At 40.5% G+C, this 20,659-nt stretch overlaps 1 protein-coding gene across 2 annotated transcripts; it reads left to right on the top strand.

Annotated features, from left to right (window-relative positions):
• Positions 1 to 474: 474 nt before the first annotated feature.
• lca5 (lebercilin LCA5) lies at positions 475 to 20,526 on the top strand. Of its 2 annotated transcripts, none has more exons than XM_030047357.1 (9): positions 475 to 582; positions 9,362 to 9,783; positions 10,984 to 11,225; positions 11,544 to 11,849; positions 15,149 to 15,286; positions 15,381 to 15,477; positions 16,044 to 16,180; positions 16,306 to 16,510; positions 18,146 to 20,526. In XM_030047357.1, exons 1-9 carry the CDS (start codon positions 533 to 535, stop codon positions 19,060 to 19,062), a joined length of 2,514 nt encoding a protein of 837 aa, XP_029903217.1. In that variant the 5' UTR covers positions 475 to 532; the 3' UTR covers positions 19,063 to 20,526. The 2 variants fall into 2 exon arrangements, with proteins under 2 accessions (XP_029903217.1, XP_029903218.1); XM_030047358.1 differs by lacking the exon at positions 475 to 582 and adding an exon at positions 6,183 to 6,573 and having other exon boundaries at positions 16,306 to 16,519.
• Positions 20,527 to 20,659: the final 133 nt, after the last annotated feature.

The following is a 20,659-nucleotide window of genomic DNA, read 5'->3' as shown; positions in this document are numbered from 1 at the left end:
GGATAAAAGTGACACAAATGGAAGCTGACGATGACTAGGTGTCCTTCCACATTTTCTGGTGTTTTTTGTCATTTGCACAAAATAAACTGTTGAATTGGATCAAATAGGCCATGACTAATATTTTCATCTCAAGTCCCATCCTTAAGGCATAACAGAGTAGCCTACAATCAAATATTTTTTCACAGTGTTCTGTAGTATTTCTATACATTTGTTTGGGCATCTACACCCCCCATATATGTCATTTAAAGTTGGTTTTTTTTTGTGTGTGTGACTAAACTCATACTTTTATTTATTTTATTACTCACTTTTATTTTGGAGGTGAACGCTTTAACTTTTTGTCTTTTCCCAGTTTTCTAAGGCAACTTGACGCAACGGACTTCAGCCACAATCTCTGGCTCCACTGGTTCTGGATTCAATAAATAATGGGAAATGTAGTTCTTGTTGGATTTTTGGCAGCGTGTTCAGTGAGGAAAATTATTTACATGTACACTTTGAGACAGCAACAACATACAAACACAGTGACAAGCAGACAATGACAGGGTCAGGCATAAAAAAGAGGCCATACAGATTTTCATCGCTGGGGTAAGCAGTCTGCTAAACATATATTTATCACATATATTTATCACAGTTTGTGATAAGATTTGTGTAATGAACACACAGTTTGGCAGCATTTTGTGCAACGCAGTGGATCAGGCCTTAACTACCATATGTTCTAGTTTTTGTTCCAGCTCTACTTTTGCACACCTGATCCAATTAAGGGCCACACATTTGCAGCTGTGTCTGAAGTGGCTCACTCCCTCACACATTTGTTTGCATAGTGAACCACAAAACTTCAGACAGAGTAGAATGGACTTTCCAATTCAAAGCAACGTACCAGCACAGCTGAGTGGCAGCCATTTATGTATGTAACTTTGCTATGGTAGTGGGCAAGCTTCCATATAAACCAACTTTCACAACCCTATCTACGAAAAATCACAGCTCATACAAGTATGCGGCATTCTCAGTGACATTGCGAGGGAAACGTGGGCTATTTTGGAGCGGATTACATTTGTTTGTGACTTAAATACGCTTGTAATCAGTTAGTATAAAGTTGGAGGTAAAGAGTGACCAAGTCCATGTTAGGAGGAAGGCGGGATGATGGATACGACTTTCAGTCAGGAGACCCGAATTCATTTCCTGTGTTAAGCGAGAGCAGTGTTTGCTTTTAGCTAACGTTATGTCATGTTACATTACGTTACTTTCTGTTCTGTTACATTATACAAGGATACAAGGACGTTTATTGGTCATTATACAGCAGGTTGGATAATATGTTACATTACGTCTCCTTACATTACCTCACGTTATTTTACGTTACATTATGTTACACTGCATTATATTATGTTACGTTGCGTTACCTTATGTTAAATTATGTTACATTACGTTTTTCACATTAGCCATTTTTGACATGAAATAGCAGGTAAATACAGATGTTACTCGTGGCATCAAACCCCATCAGAGCTGCCCTTGGCTAAATTGCGGACCTAAGCAAATTTAAATTGATTTAACTGATGACTTAAATTTAAATTTAAGTCGCCACTTAATAATAAACAAAAGATATTATCTGAGGTGTACAGTATGGGCAAAGTTTTACATTTTTATTTAAACAACATACCCACCTTTGAGTGAAGCTCGAGCTTCTTATTCTTTCTTTCTTTCTTTCTTTCTTTCTTTTTTTTTTTGAGACTGTCCTGTAAAAACAACCTATTATTTTGTTTGTGCAGCAGGTTATTAAGAGCTGTAGTTATGTTTTAAAATTAAGCGACCTCTAGTGGTCGTGTCAAGAACAACATTGTGGTGTTGTATTCAGTGAGCGAAAAGCTCTACATGAGGCCCTTCACCACCTACATCTGGTAGGTGGTGAATGGGTTAACCAACATGACTTCCTGGCACACAACCCAAAATGTTTGCCAGCTAACATTCACTAGCTGTACTTGCTCAAGAGTCAGGTTTTGTTAAACATTAACCTGCTAATATCACTTTTTTTTTCTTTACCATAACAATTCAATTCAATTTCAATTCAATTTTATTTATTTGTATAGCCCAGAATCACAAATTTGTCTCAAAGGGCTTTACAGAAAAATACAACATCCTCTGTCCTTAGACACTCATATCGGATGAGGAACAACTCCCTAAAAAAAACCCTTTAACAGGGAGAAAAATAGGAAGAAACCTCAGGGGAGCAATAGAGGAGGGATCCCTCCCCAGGACGGACAGATGTGCAATAGATGTTGTAAACACAGATAACAAACAATAAAATGTATGAGGATAGATAGGTGGCGGATGAGGGATGATGACGCCAAGGGAAGCCGGATGCACCAGAGCAGACAGGGACCCGGGCCACACAGCCACCTACACCATGACGACCTGGATCTGAAGTAGACAGAGCACGCACTCGGACAAACACACATCAACCATTCACACACACTCACACAGAGACAAAGGTGGAACATTAATTATCTGCAGAAGACTAATTGATAATTAGCTCCGTGAGAGCAATAATCTCGTAATCTCGTTGGCAGGCGAGTGCTTGGGTTACTTCATTGAGACAGAGAACCAGCCCACCATACCACTAACTGTCAGCCATAAGTTAGGCTGAAGAGATGAGTTTTTAATCTAGATTTGAAAGAATCAACAGATTCAGATTGCCTGACGTCAGCAGGGAGGTTATTCCATAGCAGCGGGGCACGATAGGAAAAGGCCCGGCCACCTGCTGACTTCTTAATCCTAGGTAAGAAAAGCAGCCCCGCATTTTGAGAGCGGAGAGCCCGCAATGGAATGTAGGGTTTAAGGAGATCTGAAAGATAAGATGGGGCAAACCCATTTAAGATTTTGTAGGTTAACAGAAGCACCTTAAAGTCAGATCTAATATGCACAGGAAGCCAATGAAGGGAGGCAAGAATTGGAGTAATATGATCAAATTTTCTAGTTCTAGTTAAGACCCTAGCTGCAGCATTTTGAACCATCTGGAGACTTTTGGTGCTGGCCTGTGGGAGACCTGAAAACAGGACATTGCAGTAATCAAGTCTGGCTGAAACAAATGCATGAATTAAGGTCTCTGCGTCAGCCATGGACAGGGAAGACCGAATTTGTGCTATATTACGTAAGTGAAAATAGGCAGTCTTGGTGATATCCTTAATGTGCCTGTCAAAGGATAAGAAGGGATCAAAAGTAACACCGAGATTTTTGGCTGCCACACTTTTTAACCCTAACGCTATCATTTTCTTCACCTTAAGCAAGCATTTTTAGTGGCTAGCTGGTTAGCTTGTTCAGGAAACACTCCTGTAAGTCACATTAGAAGGTTGGAACAAATGACCTATGTGGTTGTATGGGTTGGACAACTCGTTTTGTCGATCATTATGCTTGTGGTAGATGACAGACCTCAAGTGATTTGACTGCGCGTGCAGGCCTCCAGAGCAATGGCTTGGGGACCTTGCGAACTACTCACACCTGGGACATTGGCGCGCATGCACCGAATTTATGCATGAAGTCCTCACATGAGGCCCCACGTGCAGTGCATGCTCTGTTTATAGGGAGGGCCGGCCCTGCCCCTCCCTCACCATCCCTTCCTTTTCTTTAGACCCAGGGTAGAGGGCATTCAAGGGCAAAATGTTTACAGTAGATGCCAAATAGAAGTTGTATTCATCACCTGAAAGCTGGGAACCTGAAGATTGTTTTGAGATGCAGCTCAGCACTGTTTGTCCAGTTAGTATAGTCATAAATCTTTAGCTTTGAAAGTCACACATCCCCTGATTATCCAAGATCTTTAGCTTGTGGTTTTAAAGTTTCATAAAGCTGTGTTTATCCCAGAGGTCATTATAGTTAATTTTTTACAGTGACATCAAATTTCAAAAAATGGTCTGACTACAGTGAAATGGCTGCTATGGGGGCAAACATCATCACAAATTAATCAAATGTGGCTCATTGAATCCACAAGAGTCTCAGCTTTCCAGTCAAAGCCAACTGATGCAGCTCCAAGACTGTTTAGGCCCCAGTCTGCACACACACACCATTTTACAACAGGCCACAAGAACACATGTGGACTGCAGGCTTTGGGGCCCAAACTGCATGGGATTAGCAGAAGGTAGGCATGTCTGCAAAGGGGAGAGTTGTGGCTGCCCAGAGACCCCATTTTCATTCAGGGATTTGGAGGTCAGAGGTCAAAGGACCCCTTTGAAAATGCCAGTTTTTCCCTCGCCAAAATGTAGCCGATATTTAGCCACGTCGCCAACATCCTTGTATGACATGCTTGGTACCTACAGATTCCTTAGGTTGTCTAGTTTCAGACACGACACCAATATTTTCACTTTAATAACTCTTTTCTCTTTTTTGTTTCGTTGGAGGTCTTAGATCCTGAATGTTTGTGTGATACAGTGTTCTGTCTTATATTTGAATTGCATTTTTGGACATTTGACCTTGGAGATGACATTCTACATGTGTTGGGTTTTCATATATAGCATGGATTGCTATGTACAAGGTAAATACTGACATTCAGAGAATGTTCAGGCTTTCTACTAGCATAAAGTCATAGGCCCCAGTCTGCACAAACACACCATTTTACAGCAGGCCACAAGAACACATGTGGACTGCAGGGTTTGTGGCCCAAACTGCATGGGATTAACACGTCTGCAAAGGTGAGACCTGTAGGTACCCATAGAACCCATTTTCATTCAGATATCTGTCAAGTTCTCTGGCTCAGTCCCTGTGTGTGTGTGTGTGTGTGTGTGTGTGTGTGTGTGTGTGTGTATGTGTGTGTGTGTGTGGCCTTACCACAATTTGCAGGTGTGAGAGAGGTGCATTGAAAGAAAATGCTGAATGTTTTGGAGGACTGAACACGTTCCTGCAGTACAAACAGTAAAGATGATGGGTTTTGTGTGTTCAAATGCCCTTCATGTATGGAGCATATCATGAAGCCTTATGCTAATCAAATAGACTATATTTTTTAGATGAAAAAGTTTTAATTCAATCTAGTTTAACTAGAATACAGCAAGAGAACTAATTAGGCTTGTGTTTAACAGTATGAAATATGAGACCATCAGCTGTGTAAATAATATTGGTAAATTTGATAGGTATATCGTTGAGGAGGAAACAGCCAAGAATTTCCCTCACCTTTAAACTCTATATACAGTGAATACCAAAATACCAAATACCAAATCAATTGATTTGGTATTTGGGTGTCATAATGAATGTATTTGCTGCAACAAATGAGACCTTTTTTTTTTTATTAATTTAAAACAAATATACACAACAACACAACAAAACAAAGGACATTGGATAAATATAGATTGGTGATACAAAGCCTAACACCACTGAAAAATAAAGATGCTGCCAAAAGATCAGCTCATTTTACACATTAAACAGTCATGATTCCTTGTAAATTAGGTTTGCCAGAGGGAAAACTACAAACGTAATATTTTTCTATAAACAAATGTTACCCTCTTGGTTATTTGGATATGAACACTTGTCACCACATATAAATGAATAAAAACAAAACATAGTATTGTGTGGTAGGTAATAAAATAAAATAAAATTTTATTTACAATGGCAGCACATTTCATACAAATGTAAGCTCAGTGTGCTTCACATTGAAAACAAAAGTAACATAACTGCATCATGTGTGTTTCATTTTAAATTTTCAGATTCAAATTTGACACAAATGTATGTTGCTAAAGAAATAAAGGGAATTAATGGATTCATGAAAATAGAAATATTTACAAATAGCAAACATTTGACCATAGAGATCAATAAACAACAAACTCAATGTCTCTCTCTCTCTCTCTCTCTCTCTCTCTCTCTCTCTCTCTCTCTCTCTCTCTCACACACACACACACACACACACACACACACACACACACACACACAGTGATGGAGAGAGAGAGAGAGAGAGAGAGAGAGAGAGAGAGAGAGAGAGAGAGAGACCCGAAGTAATACCAGAGATGGATTACTAAACGTTTTAAGATACTGCCTGATTTACCACTGTTATATGTTATCTATGTGCTCGTCTTTCATATTGATTGCATTATAAACGAAGGTGTCAACTTGTGTACAGATGCTTCACCAAGGGTTCCCACAAATGGTCGATTTTTTTTAGAGGAACTACAGCGCCACTGTGGCGTTACATGGAACTGCAGCAAAATGCTGCGGTTGCCATGGTGCGGCGTCAGCGATAGGACTGTCAGCGGTGAAGGGCTAGGCGTGGACTGAAAAACAGAATTAGGACTGTTTACTCTTTGGGACCACTAGTTGCCTTACCGTTTCGTATAAATGTGGAACTGTAAACCAGCCGACATTATGAGACGACAGTCACGGTCATTTGTTTGCATAAAGGGACAGCAAGTGTGCCTAACTTCAGCAGCAACTCGCGGTTGCTAGCTAACTTGCTAATGATAGCCCTGTAGTAACGTGAGTAAAAGCTACGTTAACCATCTAAATTTAACGGTAGCCAGTCAAGTCAGTCGTTTGCTGTTACCAAACAGAAAGAGCAATTCAAGAAGACAAAAAGACACTAAACGGACGGACTGGTGCCAGAGGATAACGGTAACTACAAAACATTCACCTGTTGATGATCATGGTAGCATTAACGTTAGGTTGCTAGCTTTTGTTGGTGCCATGCTAGGTGGCAGTTAGCTAGTCCCTCGGTAGCGTTAGCTTCCTACACGGTCTGTTAGGCTGATGTTTGCTAAAGTTCATCCGTTCAAATGGCTTTGTGCTGTATCTCCATTCGTTTTTTGTGTTTAAGGTTAGCATCAGCTAACCTAACAAGGCATGCGGTGTGTTTTACTTATTGCTGTTTATGGTTAATTGTTTCGTATTTGAATGATCTCACATACTGGCTTAATAATATGTCTGTCAACAGCAGACGGTGTCGCTACTTTAATCCAATCTGTTGGTGTCGCAAGGAGTAGGCTGGGCCCGTTTGTGCCATAGCAAGTAGCATTGTTAATAAGAAGCATTTGTTTTCTTTCACCTTGTTGGCAGTTGACCAGAAAGCATGTTTTTCAACTAATAGATTTAACATGATCTTAAGAGACAGATGAAAATGTGAATGATGACATAAGAAATGATGGGGGTGACATGGCCAATGATGATAAAGTTCAAATAACGTGAATGGCATAGCTGCACACACAAACTAAGTTCCTTTTAGGCAAGAATTGTGTCCACATAAGTATTTTAGTAGAGGGGATAACGACTTAAGATAAGGACATAGAGTCAAGGACATGGGGAAAAGTTAGGCTTCCAGTGTCTTGCTCTGGGGCTCCTTCGGCAAGGAATGAAACTACATGTAATATTCCTTCTCTCATATCGTGAGTCTTATTAAATGATTGGTCAAACACCTATGTAAAGTACTGTTCATCTCTGAAGACTGTTTTATGAGAGCCAAAGGAAGTATTACATCAATCAGTTTGAATACCAAAATGCTGCTAATGAAATTCAATTTAATTCAATTCAGTTTTATTTGTATATCATCAAATCATAACAAAAGTTAACTCAAGGCGCTTTACAGAAACCCAGCAGATATTGGCCAAATTCATGGACCAAAATCTCTAGCAGGACCCGGCTCTGGGTGGGCGACCATCTGCCTCGTTCGTAAGGGGGAGGGGGGTGGGGGGTGGCTTGAGCACGAGGCTACTAGAGGTGCTAAATCTGAACACCTCATATTGCTGCATATGTACTGTAGCACAAAACCATAGAGGAGGAGATCATAGAGCAAAAGCATAACACACACACACAAAGAGAGAGAGAGAGAGGGAGAGAGAGAGAGAGATTGCAGGACATAAAACAATGCAAATTCAGCATGGGGCTGTATAGTAATACATTGGTGATAACAGCAGTAACAACAATAATAATAGTGTAGCAACAACAGTAGTAATCATAATAACACTAATCGCAATAATAATAAAACTTCTGATATTGATAGTAGTAGTAGTAGTAGTTGGAACAATGATAGCGAGAATAGTACGATTGGTAATCATAGGTATGATGATTGTGGGCCTGAGTCATACTAATAATTGGATAATAACAATATGACTAATGACAACTAAAATACATGATGTAGAAATGGGTGTGGATCAGGATCATGGGGGGTTGGGGTGGGGTGGGGTGGGGCAGCAGGTGGTTTGCCATCACTGACACAGACCCTACAGTTCTGGAGACAGAAATAGGCTACCTGTTGAAAGTGACAGAGGAAGAGAGAAGGAAGAGGAGAGAGAACAAAACTATCAAAAATAGTGAGAGTCATTGCTAGTGGTTAAAAGTCAGTTATACCAAAATTATTTTCATAATGATCAAATCTGTAATCTAGTGGCATAGCACTGGATAGATTTTACACTCAGATGTGTAGGCTGCACAGTTCAAAATCCCACATTCTAGTTTGAGATCTTATGCCTGACCTACAATGATCTTCTTTTTCATGTATTGAGATGCTGCCAATGTATATTGGTGTTGTCATGGATACTTGACCATTCTGATTCTGTTGTTGCCCAGGGTGATGAAGGGGCCAGGTCTCTGCATGGCCTTTAAATGCCCTTAACACTGATGAGTAGGCTACTTAAGTCTTACATCAGCGTGGAGTTTTGTGTTTGTTCTTCCAACAACACTGCACACCTTTATTCATTATTGAGCAGAGATGCCCATGTGTGCTTGTGGGTGTGAGTGAGAGAGTAAAGTGAGTGATTGATTACACTCAGTAACAAATGATCTGACTTCTCAATAAGTCAGTAGAGCAGACAGAGGTAGACTAGTATTTTACGTATCACAGCACTGGTGTGGAATAGTGATATCATACATCATGCAGCCTCATGGAAAATTCCATCTCTTGTGCGCTGTTGCTTAGTGACCAAGATGCACAAAACAGAAAGCTTTAGCAAACCGGTTGGCATAACTACTTGTTACTGTTTTGGATGAATTTAGAGATATTTCCTTTTGCTTGCACAGTAGAAATGTTGAAATTAGTTGACCTGAAGATTTTTCCAGTCAACAGGGCAGACCTGTACTAAACAAGGTAAAGTACAACCAGTCCATTTTGTCTGGCCTGGCAGACAAAATAGACAGCATATGCTCTTTTTCCATGTTAGGATGTTTGATTTGACCAGTAGAAGAGTAAGTTGGTAATTCTCAGCTCTCAGTCAATACTCAGCTCTCAGTCAAAATAATTGAATCTCCTACTCAAATGAACTAAATGTGAGCAAGCGTTTCATATTTCCTTGTCGGTTCTAATTTTAATTTATCACTGAGAAAAAAAGATTGTAATTTAATGCCTGTTTGGTTCATTTCTTCATCTGTGTGTAGATTAATGGCCGTGATGTTTATTTATCCATCTATACAGCGTTTCTGCCAAAACTGATGCCATGGAGTTAGAAAACACCAACCACTCCCCTGAAGACAACCGGAATGCTGATCAAACTCTCCAGTCCCACCAGAGTGCAAAAAAACTTTACCGCCCATCTTCACTCCAAAAACAGAAACAGAGCAAGGGCTTTCGTGACAAGAGCCAGGATGCAGATGAAAAGGAGGACTGTGCGGAGGACAGGTCCAACACCCGAATCTGGGACCGAGACCCAGACCAGGATCGGATATCAGACGGAGAGAAACGGAGAAGCAGCGGGTCATTCTATTCGGATGATTATGAGAATGAGTCTCCTTCAGAGCGCTCCCTCTCTCCGTTTTCCCAATCCCGAACACCATCACCTGCCCCGCAAAGAGGGGTGCGTGCAAAGAGGATGTCCAACAGCCCTCTCTACAGGACTGGTGAGTAAAGCACATTAGAGCACACACACCCACTGAGATAGGGTGGATTAAAGGATATTGGGCTTTACTTTACTAGTTTTTGGCATCATAATGATCAGTTGTGTTGCAAATTTACTATTTCACTGCGGAGCTTTCATACCTCTAGATTTCAAGGAGTGCTGCTGTCCAATACAGTCTCTCTCTCTCTCTCTCACTCACACACACGCACACGCACGCACGCACGCACACACACACACACACACACACACACACACACACACACACACACACACACACACACACACACACACACACACACACAGGGCCAACAAGTAATCTCTAAACCAAAAATTGATTTAAACACACCCTTTCTACACAATAATACCACAACCAAACCTTTCTACAAACATTGGTCAGTTATTTGTTGGTATTATGTTAGTTCATGACAGTTCCCAGTTACATTTACATAAATGCAATCAACCCACTCAAGTAGCCCAAAGCAAGAAAATAATATTGCCAAACTGAAGCAACAAAATCCCATTGTTTACCTCTTCTGACAGGAACTGAACATGGCATAATACCAGTAGCAAGCAAAGAAAACAAGGAGGTGCATGAGCAGTATAAAAAAATACAAACAATTAAAAAAGTATTAAGTTGGCGATTTATAACTGAAACACTGTGGTAATTGTTCAGCAGAGCTATTTAAAGATACTAGTAACTGCAGTGTGTGTGAGTGTGTGTTTGTTTGACAGCTGCTCTCCCAGCAACATGGAGGTTGCAGGGAGCTGAAAGTTCTACAGTGCAGTTAATGATAAGAGTTTCAGCCCAATTATATTACAAATATTATAAATATATATAATAATACAAAATATAAATATGTATAATATTATACATTATAAATAGATAGATAGATATTGACATTGGAGTGAATTCTTTGTTGTTGAACTTCCATCAACTCACCAGCAGATGGCAGTGTAAGGCTTAATTATTGTGGTTGTCTCATGTAAAACTCTTACTTGAGTGTCATTTAAGAGTTTAATCAGACTAATATCCTTTGCCTTATGGGCCGTGGTATCAGTTTATCTGCAGAATGTTTCCACAGCAGGATGTCAACAGTGTGTGCCTGCTCATTATTAATGTAAAACTTGTAACCTGTAAAAACAAGCCCAAAATATATGTGCTTACTATTGTACACATCACCTCTGTCTGTCTGCCTGGTAGGCGGTGCGGGGCGTCGGGGTGTGTCTCGCTCTCAGCGTCCAGGTGGCCAACCCCAGTCTCAGCAGCACCGCTACGCAGGGCGTTCACAGAGCAAGGACTCCACGCCCCCGAAAGACCTGGACCTTGTTACCAAGAGGATGCTGTCAGCCCGCCTTCTAAAGATCAATGAACTGCGCAACGCCCTCGCCGAGCTACAGCTTCGCACCGATGAGCTACAGAAGGAGAATCGTATCCTCCGACAGGTAAGCCAGCAGCTGGGCCCTTAGTGACACATCTGCTGCATTTTTTAAAAAATGACACCGTGTTATTATCAACATATTTTAATAAATGATTGCAGACTGGTGCAAAACTGAGATTATCATAAAAGCATCTTAATGTTAGATTGAAACAAAGTGGCACTGATTAAACACAAGAGCAAACTTGCAGAAGGGGGCAAGTGTGAACAATATTAAACACAGTCATCTCTCCTTTTACATTTCTGTTCTGTCTTATTTGCTCAAATATCATGGACGGCGGTGAAAATGTAATTTCTTCTCCTCATCTTCCTCTTGGTGCTGCAGCTGCAGGTGCGTCAGGAGAAAGCCCTGCAGCGCTATGACGATACCGAGAGCGAGATCACCCAGCTGCTGACGCGCCACGCCAACGAGACACATGCACTGCGCGAGAGGCTGCGACGAGCTCAAGAGCGGGAGCGGGCAGCCGAGCGGCGCCTGAAGGACAGTGAGGAACAGCTGCAGAGGAGCCAGCTGACTGTGGCCCGGCTCAAGAAACTGGTTGACCAGCAAGAGCTGGGACCGAGGCAGGAGCTGAGCCACAGGCTGGAGGAAGAGAAGGCACGGGGCCAGGACGCAGAGCGCAAGATTAAGGTCTGTTTGTTTTCGTGGTTATTTATTGATTTCTTTATAAAGCTGAGCAGTGCTCACCTTAGTCGCCCATAGTTTTGGAATTGGCTCTAGTGAGCACCAGTTTTTGGCTCCTTAGAAATTAAAGTAAGGAGGGTAATATTTTACAGTTGACTAGTTTTTTTAAGTTCAAAATTATATACTTTGGTATGAGAGGTGTAAAACCAAACAGTTCAAAATGTTGAATGCACCGTACAGTTGCAAACACATCCACTGTATGAGAGCCATCGAAACACACACTTAGCTGATGAATTAATGAAAATGCTGAAAGTATTTTCATGCTGGTTTTAAATAGTCTAAGTAGACTTTTGCCTTTGAAAGAATATTTGTTTGATTTCATATTGTCATCCCAAATCTCTGAAATTAAAAAAGTTATTTTTGGAAATGAGACAAAATACAGACAACACTGGTAGTGGTAATGATCGTTTTATTCCCCCTTTTGTATAAAACAAACTGAAACGAAATATAAATCGTGACCCAAAAACTGCATTACAAACCAAACAGTGTTTTTTTGGACCGTTACACCCCTTTTAGGTATTATTTCCTGGAAGTATTAATTTGTTATACTGCTTGGTAGACTTTCTCCACTGGCTATACTGTCAATGGTGAGACTTTTCATAGACATATCCTGTCAACTAAATTGTCCACTGGTGCACTCCAGTAAAACTGCAGGCTAGAGACGTCTCATGGATACTGAAAATAAGTAATAAACAGCTTAAAGACACCATGAAATGGAGTCTTGTTTTCTTGATTTTGTGAGTTTGGCCGGGATAAAGTGTAAACCAACAAGATATCTACTTGGGAGAGGGTTAGGGTCAGGTGGGTGAGAGAGGACATTTAAAAATTTGTGAAGGTTTTATTGTTTGATATTTTATTTACAGCCGCTTGTGCAGGATGATGTCACTGTTTAACAGAATCTGTTTTACAGGAAGAAGTGTCACTTCAAAGTTGTTGAATACTCTGTCTCTGAAGGCACTGTATATACAACATGTGATTAGAAAAGGACATACAGTATGTGTTGAGGGATTGATGAGATGACAAAATAGTTCAAAATATTTAACTACCAGCATTTTTCTTAGTCCAGTTGCTTTGAGTAGCTACCCTTTGATGCTGTGTGATATGAAGAGAGAATCCACAGCTCCAGTTGTAGCTGTACGGTCATAGGTACAGTACTGTACTGTAGATTATGTGTCAAGACGGTATCAACACACAATCTCTCCAAAGCATTCTCAGGATGTGGCTCTCACATTTGTCTCCTTGGTAACAGTGGATATCTGACGTGGGACATTTAGATGGCCACTATAGATAAACAGCAGCCGGCAGCTAATCATACAGTCTTAATTGCCTCATCTCACTAGGGCTGTTTGTTGTCTAACATTTGCACATTGTCATATTGCCTAGTCAAACATGTCTAATGGACAATCACATGGTGGCGGCGGTGGGTTCCATCTGCAGCTCTTACAGCATGGGCAGCAACATTCAGACTTTTGTTTGTCTTCACAGTTTTGAGTTATTTACATCAATCAAATATTCATTCATTTGACTCGCATGGGGCTGTCAGCATTCATTCACTGGTTACTGTAGATCAGGGGTGTCAAACTCGTGCCATGGAGGGCCAAGAGGCTGCAGGTTTTCATTCCAACCAACAACTCCTCCAGGTGATTTCACTGATCACCCTACCTCCAAACAGAGAGGCGGGACTAATCAGTGAAATCACCTGGTGGAGTTGTTGGTTGGAATGAAAACCTGCAGCCTCTCGGCCCTCCATGGCACGAGTTTGACACCCCTGCTGTAGATCCTTCTCACAGCAGCAACTTTGACACGGAATAGCAGGTAAACACAGGTGTTACTAATGACATTAATTAAGGTTGTGTTGAACTGAAGTGCAGCAGAGTCCTTCCACTGAGCCAGCATGAGCAACAGCAGGACCCCGGCTCTGTTAGAGCTAAATGAAACAGAAGCTTCATTAATGTTATTAATCTACCTTTTTGAACTCTTCATTAATGTTATTAGTAACACTTGTGTTTACCATCTGCTAGCCATGTTAAAGTGGTTGCTGTAATAAAGGTCTTTTGGGCAACAAAACTTTTGGTGCAATAAGTTAGAGATCATTTCTCATTCTTTATTATGTATACATATACCCAAAGGTCGAAATAGCATATTTCTGCTATTCACAAATGTGACCAGCTGACAAGACTAAAGGCCTTTGCATACCAAGTCCACATTTTTTATATACGTTTTTTATTTAATTGGCATCCAATTAAAATCGTTTTGCACAGAAACCTTGCACACTGAGTCTGATGTGTTTTATTATTCTGTTTTTTGCCAACGCTGAGACAAAAAGAAAACACTGGTTCCATCTGATCCTGAGAAGGCGTCAGGACACCGAGGAGGCTAACAGGCCAAATACAAACTGTGCCATGGGAAAAGTGGAATCAGGTGATCACCATAGAAACTGAATGGGTTCATTTCAGTTTCTGTATGTAAACATCTTCAGGGCACAGCCTCAAAACACTGCAACGTACAGAGCAGATCGTGGTCAGCAGCTTTTCTGTAGAGCTGATAGTCACAGTGTTTTATTGCTGTGTCAGAGATCCCAGCAGGTCCAATTGTGTGTTATGGCTGAGCTGCCTCAGTTCCTTGTTCCTTGCACCTTCTGAGAGTCCATTCAGTCGTTCCATCAATTTATTCAGCTCGTTGCGAAAAAACACAGAAAATCATTGTCAAAGTTTTGATGATTGACACAATGTTAGGTCATATTTATTTTTAAACGTGCGACAATTTCAGACGAAAAATATGCACTAGGAGTGCAAAAGGCCTTTAACATGGAAAAAGAAAGGACTAGCAGTGGATACAACAACACTGGATATCATGCCAGCTCCAACACACACGTCTGAAAGCAGATTAAAAATATAGCCTGGAGACTGTTCATAGAGTGGTCCCATCTCATCCAAGTTTCATTCTCTATTTGGTTTGCATTTTGGGTATTTTTTTTTTTTTTTCACTGGCCTTTGGATTGATGAGCGTACGAGAACTGTAGGGCTGTGTGTGTCACTTAGGGCCCTTCTCTTATCTTCAAAATACTAAACTGATGAAAAGGAACCTTCAACATCACTGTGTAAAAAAGTCACATTTCACTGTGATGCAACCAAGGTCCACCGGCAAGATACAATAGTATCTTCACTTGTTCATCTGTCCCAAGTCTTGGTTTTCTCTGCATCAGCCAGCAAATGTAAACTGCATTTGTGTATGTGTGTTTGCAGGAGCTAGAACGCAGCATGGAGCTGAGCAATGGCAGCTACCAGAGGCAGCTGGCTGCAGAGAGGAAAAAGATGCTTAGCACTCAGGGGGAGATCAGGGCCTTGCAGGAGGAGCTGGAACGACTGGGAAACAAATTAAAGGTGGACATGCACGAGAATGGACACAAAAAACACGCTGACACAGGTAAAATAGCAGACATGTCATGATCCAACACTTAATTCCTTTCCTTATTAGGAGAAAGAGAGAGAACTGGATACCAGGAACATCTACGCCAACCGCATGGTCAAACCCTCATCTAGAAAAGACGCTGACAACGGGACAAAGAGGAAGAGTAAGGCCCAGTTGCTGTTCATGATTGTCCGTGTGCATCTGCGTATGTGCATGCATGAGCATATTGGTGTCTGTGTTTGTGTTAGTTTAACAGGCAGAAGCACAATATTATTATTATTTTTTTTTATTGTTTAAGTGTCCTAGGCTATTTCTCAAACTCAAGGCTTCACTAATGTTTGATAATTGTGTATCTAAATGCAAATATCAGACTTCCTGTGGTTGGGGAAAAACTGGATAAATCAAAGCAGGTCTGGAAAAGTTGTGGATAATTACAGATATTACAGAGTTTGGAAATGTCATAGGAATTTGTTCAGAATCTTTTTTCCAGCTGTTTCCAAATTTTATTTAAGCTTTGGTGCTAGTTGAACTAATTGATTTTGAAGACATAACATTACAAATAAATTTGACGTCCTGGGGAATTAAAATCATTTTAACATAAAAAGCATTTAGACACAGATGCTAAGAAACGTCAGTGGTGGAAGTTACAGTATGTGTAGTGGGATCATCATGAAATGTGATGTGCAAAATTCAGCTCTGATGTGTGCCTTGTGTTCATCCCACATGCAGTTAGCAGCAGGAATAGCACCAAGGCAGTGCAGACAGAAGACAAGATGTATAGTCCAGAGTTCCCCAGCCCTCCACCCGACATCACCGATGGCTTTGAGTTCAGTGAGCAGGCGCCTGATGACTACCTGTCACTCAAGGTAAAAAGTTTCCACTCGATCTTCCTCACCATCCACACTCCATCCTTGTGTTTTGATTTCCCTCTGTCACTATCATGACCCAGCATCAATCAGACTGTTCTCTTTCACTCAATTTCTCTCAACAGGAGCTTGACAAAGTGAATGGCAGACTGGCAGAAACAGAGGAGAGGGGGGATAGGGACGGGGAACAGCAGAAGATGAGAGACAGAGAAAAAGAGAGAGACAGGGAAAGGGAGCCGGAGAAGGAGAAAGAGCGGGAGAAAGAAGACAAACAGCGACTCAACCAGGAATCGAATGTCCTTGAAGAAAAGGCAAAGAGACCAAGAGATGGTAAGAACAGTAAGTGTGTGCAACAGTGCACAGGCACATCCCTGCTGTATTTGAAAAATAAAGAAAACTGACTTGAGTTTGGAAACATCAGTTGGAAAACATGCTAACTTATTTTAAGAAATGTATTGTGTGCTACTCTACACTTCACCCTGAAGAAATAGAAGAATATCTGTAGAACTTCATACTAATTGAACACCAAACTTTGGCAAATTGACCTTGTTTTGAGAAGAAGACAGATGTCCTCAACTCTTGTCCTGGAAACATTTCTTTAAAGGTCTGATCTGCAATTTGTGCAACACCCTAGTGGTCACAAAATGGTTGAGTCAACACGGTCCACATGGATATGTACCATGGATTTACAGCGGCTTATGTGGAATGCAGACTCTGTCAACTTAACAACACTACCCCAGTCTGCATAAATTGTTGACTGGGGCCTTAAGACACAAGCTCTGCATTACCTGATTTTCTCCTAGGGCCAGTTTTTCAAAACTTTTAATCTGGATCAGAATGGTTTAGATAATCAGATCATATTTTTTCCGATACAGGATTAATCTCTGATCTCAGTGAATCAAGACACTGACTATATTTACATGCATGAAATATTCCAGTCAACATATAAGCCTGACTCAAGGTTGAATTACAAAATTCAGGTCCAGATCTTCAGGGTCAGAAATGTATGAATATAAATTCTTTATTTACCGTGGGATAACCCCTTGAGATGCAGCATCTCGTTTCCAAGGGGGTCCCACACAAAAGCAAGAAACAGTAACAAGCAGCACAATCCAAAGAACAGAAAGACAAAATAAAATAATAAGTAACAAACCAGACAAAGACAACACTTAACTAAAACCTCAACAAGGAAAATAAAATCAGGGAAAAATAAAAATAAAGAAATTAGACCAGATTAGATTATCCTAAACCAATTAAATGATATGATTAAATAAAAAGCGCAATAACAAACATAGAATGAGGATTGGGGAGTAACAATTAAATTATAATCAGAGGCATTGGCAAACAGGTTGTAAATAAGTAAATAACACATTTTTGAATATATGGAATGGAAACACCACACGAATATTGAGAGGTAGAGTATTCCAAGTAGTGGGGGCCAGATACTTGAAGGCTTTCTTGCCAATTTCTTTCTCAACAAATGGGACGGCATAAAGAGACTGATCTGAGCTTCTTAATGAGTAACTAGACATATGGAACAAAAAATTGTTTCAAACAGTAAGGAAAATTAAAATGAATGCATTTAAAGAGAAACTGAAACCAGTGAAATTGTCTTCTATTCTCTAAAGAAAGCCACCCAAGTGTATTATATAATAAACAATGGTGTGTGAAAAAAGAACATCCTAATATAAATGTATCTGTTTTGAAATACCCAATTTTCAGTTTTCATCCAGTTGGATTGCTTTTATCCTGAAGGATAAGTTTTGAAAAGCTTGCCTTGACTTCAGGGTTGATGGCTTGTAGGTATCTGACTAGAGCCACTAGATGTTTTCCATTTTTCTGTGCCTCAGCAAGAGAGGAACCATCTACACCACTTTGTCTGCCTCATGCTTCTGATGCTTATTGTAATTTTGGTGACAAAGACTTTTGACTTTTACTTATAGCCACCATAAACTATGTCCACAGGCAGGGAGAGAGAAAAGGAGGAAGAAGAGAGAAAGAAGAACCAGAAAGAAAAAGAGAACATTGGGAAGCATGGCCATGTTCAGGAACAGGTGGAAAGGTGGAACCAGGAAGCTCTGGGCAGTCAGCAAGCAGCAGAGAAGGAGCAACACAAGAAAGAGCAGCTACTGGCTAAAATGCACGAAATTGACTGTGAAAACCAGGCAGGCCAGGAGCCCATGTTTGCTGAGGCCGGTCCCTCCAAGTCCAATCAGGGTGGCCGTTCTTCCTCCCGTCTTTCTGAATCAAGGAACCAGAATTCTACCATTTTCACTTTGACAGAAGTGGATGACTTGGGGAGTTTGCGTGCCGGTTCTGCAAGCAAGGAAGGCGGGAGGAGAAGAGCCGGCGCAGAGGGAGGAGTGGCAACAACAGCGATGGGAAGAAGAGGTATGCGGGCTCAAATCTCCAACGAAGACTTTGCATTTGGAAGCTATGCGCCTTCTTTTGGACATCCGAGCGGCCGAGGCTCCTCTGGCTTCCCTCCACCTCCACCTCCACCTAAAGAGGACAGAGACTCCGTGCTGGAAGCAATAGGGGTTTTCAGTCTCAGTGGGTTACAGAAGGAGAAAGAAAAGGAGACTGAGAGAAAGGACGGGAAGGAAAAGAAGTCTGACTTAATGCAGCAGCTGTTTGGAACGCTGGCCACCCCTACTGGTGACAAAGCCAGCTCCTCCAATAAAATGGAGATCCTCAGCAGCCCCCCAACTACCAATGGAATACGCTCAAGAAGGGAGGGACTGCTCCATTTGAGCTCAGAGTCCTCCTCTCCCATCAATCCCCTAACTCCTAGCCTAAGCACCGTGCACGTGGCCGAGAGCAGACCTGCCATCCGTGCTATCCCCTCATTTGATGATGACATAGAGGAACTCACTTTATGATTTGCAGAAAAAATGATAATTCTTGAATTGGACAGTTAAGGAGGTAGTCGGCCAGCACAGCTGTCAGTCACAGCATGAGGCATCTGGAGGTGCTTTCAACAATATGTGATTCTGAGTGATGATGGTTATTGAAGCAGATGAGTCCAAATCTGAATACTAAGAAATGGTTTCCATTCATTTTCAATGTAATGATAACTATTTAAAAATTCCTATAAACAAACTGAGAAGGTACAATTCTGAAATATTTAAATTGTAAATATGAATGCTGATTGAGTAAATCTGTAAAGGTGCTGGTACTTTGGTGCAACAGTGTCTTTGGAACTGCAAACAAGATGTCATACACTCAGGTAAGTGTGTGTGTGTGTGTGTGTCTGTATGTGCGCATGTGTGTGTAGATGTACATGCATGATAAATATGTAAAAATGAAAATTAAACCTTATATCAAAGGCTTTTTTTAACCCACTGATTCATTTTAATGCTACTTGCACTTTTACCTGTTAGTGAAAATACATCTTTTTAAAATGACCTTTTGATTCACTTTTGTATGTTATTGACAGTGACAAATAAGCTTGAGCCATGAAAATACTGAGTCCTCTCTTACAATATATACAATGTATGCAAAAGCATATCAGAGAATTACATCAGATAATTATGTATCATTAAAGATGGATTTTAAAATGTGTTTTTACAACTGTTCGCCAAAGAAAGATGAATGTTCGGCAGCCGTCATCCCGCTGGATTTTTTTTTTTTTTTTTAAATTTTTATTATTAATGTCTGTAACCTTTATTAGAAGAAAAGATGATAGTCCCTATGGAAAAAAAACCGTTAAAATGTTGCTGAATAATCAAGATATTGTAAAAGACAGTACAATCTGTGTTGATTTAAACAGCAGGTGGAATGGAAAAGAATCTATGTGTTGGATTATCACACACAAATCCCTCCCTCCCTGTCTTACCTCTGAATGATGGGATGTGTCTTACTGACGGTGACAGGTCTCTTTCAGACAATCAGTAAACCAGTAGAGCTACCATCTAATGGTAAAGTATGAGTAGATAGTCTACTGTCTGGATGTTCTCGTTTAAAATTTAATTTAGATTAAGAATATATATATATATATATATATATATATATATATATATATATATATGTGCAGAATAATTGATAAAGGTGTTGTGGTGTCTCCCTTTATTTAGGTTTTCTGTGTAATGCGAATGTCTTCATGAGGACGAGTAGTGTGACTGGTAACCTCAAACAGGAGGTTCACAGTACAATGACATGTTATTTTATTTTATTTTATTTTATTTTATTTTTTTTAACAATATTTCAACAGGCACTTATTGTTTTGATCGTTGTGTTGTTGTTGACTGATTTTCTTCGTTTGACCTTTTGTACAGTTGACTGTTTGTAAAGTTTATTTGCTGGATTTCAAGTGTGAAAATAAATTATAGCCTGATACAAGTAAAGAAATTGTGGCGTGGGTTATTAGACATTGGCGCATTTGCAAGAATATTCCTATAGTAGAGGAAGCCTGATAGGGATTCCTGGGATGTCTCCAAGCAACCAAAACCTGACGCAACCTTACCGCCCCTCCTCCGG

Source organism: Myripristis murdjan, chromosome 24 (genome assembly GCF_902150065.1).
Source record: "Myripristis murdjan chromosome 24, fMyrMur1.1, whole genome shotgun sequence".
Classification (NCBI taxonomy): Eukaryota; Metazoa; Chordata; class Actinopteri; order Holocentriformes; family Holocentridae; genus Myripristis; species Myripristis murdjan.
The sequence above is the reverse complement of the archived record's forward strand: the minus strand, read 5'-3'. Positions and strand labels throughout refer to the sequence as shown.

Coding starts and splice junctions, on each gene's coding strand:
- lca5 (XM_030047357.1), top strand. CDS start 533: ATGACAGGGTCAGGCATAAAAAAGAGGCCATACAGATTTTCATCGCTG. Junction 15,478..16,043: donor CAACGGGACAAAGAGGAAGA/GTAAGGCCCAGT, acceptor TCCCACATGCAG/TTAGCAGCAGGAATAGCACC. Junction 16,511..18,145: donor GGCAAAGAGACCAAGAGATG/GTAAGAACAGTA, acceptor CTATGTCCACAG/GCAGGGAGAGAGAAAAGGAG.